Consider the following 2,500-nt stretch of genomic DNA (forward strand, 5'->3'; position numbering starts at 1 on the left):
CAATAACACAAAGAGGCAATATATTTTGTACTAAATAAAGAGTGGAATATTCATAAAATTTTAAGTACATTAACGTTTTAACAGCTTTTGGCGAATAAACATCAGTCCCACTGACTATATGGCCGAGTGGAAGTTTGGGTCTGCTCACCGACAAAACGAAAGAAATAAAAAATAAACAACGTGCAGAGCAAGAACCGCGCTCGGCCCATGGCCGCGCGGTTAATTATAGTCAAAGTGAACCACGAACTTCGCAGCAAAGGAGCAATGTGTGAACAAATTACGTAATTGTCAGGCCACGGGGATCAATTCCCATCTCTTGACTGCAAAGTCTACATCAAAACGAAGCAAGTTGGTTTGTATCAGGAAGTGGTTTTTCTTGCTAAGCTCATTTATATGAAAAAATGGGATCTGTTTGGCTTCATGCCTGCGTTTAGCTCTATTTCGACTCAAATTTTCACTTGTAGATAAAATGTTAAGGTTAGTTGGAGGAACTCGAAAAAAGGAAGGGCGAGTGAAAATTAACATTCTCGAAGCTGGAGAACTGTTTGTAGGGATGGGTAGGATGTGAAGGACACGCAAATCGTTTCTCGCGGGAGCTTGGATTCCTGTTCTCTTACCCTGCTCCAATAAATACCAGTTTTGGTTCAGGTATGGCAAAGGAATGTGCAGTTCAAGGGTTCTGAGTTCTCTGTTAATAGTTGCAGGCATCTAGGATCGGATTGCTTATTCAGCCTTGTGGCCACCACACAATCGATTTTCTCATTTGTTCAATTTTGGTATCTCTGCTTGTAATTAAATTGAAAATAAGCTCTTGTGTTTGCAACTGTTTTATTCGCAGTTGGAAACTTTCGTAAGCAAGTGCATTAAAATGTACCACTTACCTTGAGATAATAATGAGGAGTTAAGTTTCCAAACTACCTGCGGAGAAAATGATCTACAGAAGCCTTAAGAATTTGTGTTCTTTTGATTTTTCAGCCACAGTGACAACAGTTACTACTACATCAAGTAAGCTGATAAATTATTAACTCACAATGTTGCTTGTCTTGTTGCACCCTGCTGCTTCTTAAGACTATGAAATTTACCCTTTCGGTTTCTTCTGCTTTATTCACAGATGGAGCGCTAAAACTGGTTGGAGGAACTCGAAGAGGCGAAGGACGAGTGGAAATATATTACAATGGAGCCTGGACAACACTTTGTTCTCATAGATGGGATATAAACTATGCTCATGGTGTTTGTCGCCAACTTGGATTCCTCTTTGCCATCGTTGCTCCACATGGCGATCGTTTTGGGCAAGGTAGCGGTTCCATTTGGTTGGGCGATGTAGCCTGTGCGGGATCATTAAACGTTGCGTTAGTCGTATGCTCAGTAGCAAGTAAGTAAATCCAACAAAGAAATCTTTCTTTATCAGGCTCCACTTGTGTGCCAGTAGTGTTCTTTCCACATTTTGACGTCTTCTGTGACCTATCACTAAACTGACGCACGAATATAAGATCTGGTTTTTAATATAATAATAATATATAATATACATGTAATTTCTTTTTATGATGACGTCAGTTATGCGTCTGTCCTCTATTAGATCATTGGTGTGAGGCAATTAAAGGGCGTGCATTGTAGACCCATATCACTCAGTGTCCAAACAAAAGATTTGCACGTCTAACCCCTCATTTAGTGTGAGGCTAGACGTGCAAAGACAATGCAAAGACAAAGCCTTTATTCCCCACGGACTCCAAAATGGCCGCCGAGTGATAAAGGTGAATTGAGCTTAGTATGTGAAACTATTAATATGCATTCGTGATAGACCACTTTCATAAATGGCGACCTCCTTTACATTCTTTTGTATTTAGGTTATCATCATTAAAACAAATATTCTTTTGAAATTTGCTTGTCGCAGGTAGGCTAGAAAGGCTTATTAGCATTTAAACAGAAGAATATTTTATTTGGCCTCCAATTATGAAAGAAGTCTATTGACCATCCATTCAGAATAGATAATCAAATAAACTAAGGCAGGTATTGACTTTTTTTTAATGTTTACTGACTTTTTTGATCGATTATGTTTGTGGTTTTGATTGACAATGATCAAACCAAAACATTAATTCGCATTATTTTTGGAAACATTTGAGTAACATGTAGTAAACAACCAGTTGCCATCTTCTATTTCTGGGTGATTGAACAGTTTCTATTCCTTTGCCGCTCTCTGAAAAAGATGTCCTTTCCCAACTTGGACTGTTTTCTAACTATTCCCAACAATGTGCTAGTGATATTACAAAGAGCTAAGAAAGATAATCCCCATATTTGGCCCTATTACTCCGATGAACATTATACGGAATCTACCATCAGTTCTGTGTCATGCTGCGTGTTTATTTCAAGGAGTCTCGTTACTGATTGGTCAGTCAGTGAACGTGGACCTGGCGGTCATAGAAATATAGAAACAACCGATAAAAATAACCTTCGCAGCAAAGACGCAATGCCTGACACTAATTTTTCACTTCATTTTCCATCA

General features: G+C 38.7%; 1 protein-coding gene across 1 annotated transcript in view; it reads left to right on the plus strand.

The window, feature by feature from the left end:
* LOC138052767 (deleted in malignant brain tumors 1 protein-like) overlaps positions 1-1,628 on the plus strand; it is a 25,862-nt gene extending 24,234 nt beyond the window's left edge. Inside the window, exons 7-8 of the mRNA XM_068899344.1 lie at positions 976-1,005; positions 1,112-1,628. Of these exons, the coding sequence (XP_068755445.1) occupies positions 976-1,005; positions 1,112-1,380 (299 nt within the window). The 3' untranslated portion in view covers positions 1,381-1,628. The remainder of the gene's footprint in view (positions 1-975; positions 1,006-1,111) is intronic.
* Positions 1,629-2,500: the final 872 nt, after the last annotated feature.

This window comes from Montipora capricornis, chromosome 6 (assembly GCF_036669925.1).
Source record: "Montipora capricornis isolate CH-2021 chromosome 6, ASM3666992v2, whole genome shotgun sequence".
NCBI classification, from domain to species: domain Eukaryota; kingdom Metazoa; phylum Cnidaria; class Anthozoa; order Scleractinia; family Acroporidae; genus Montipora; species Montipora capricornis.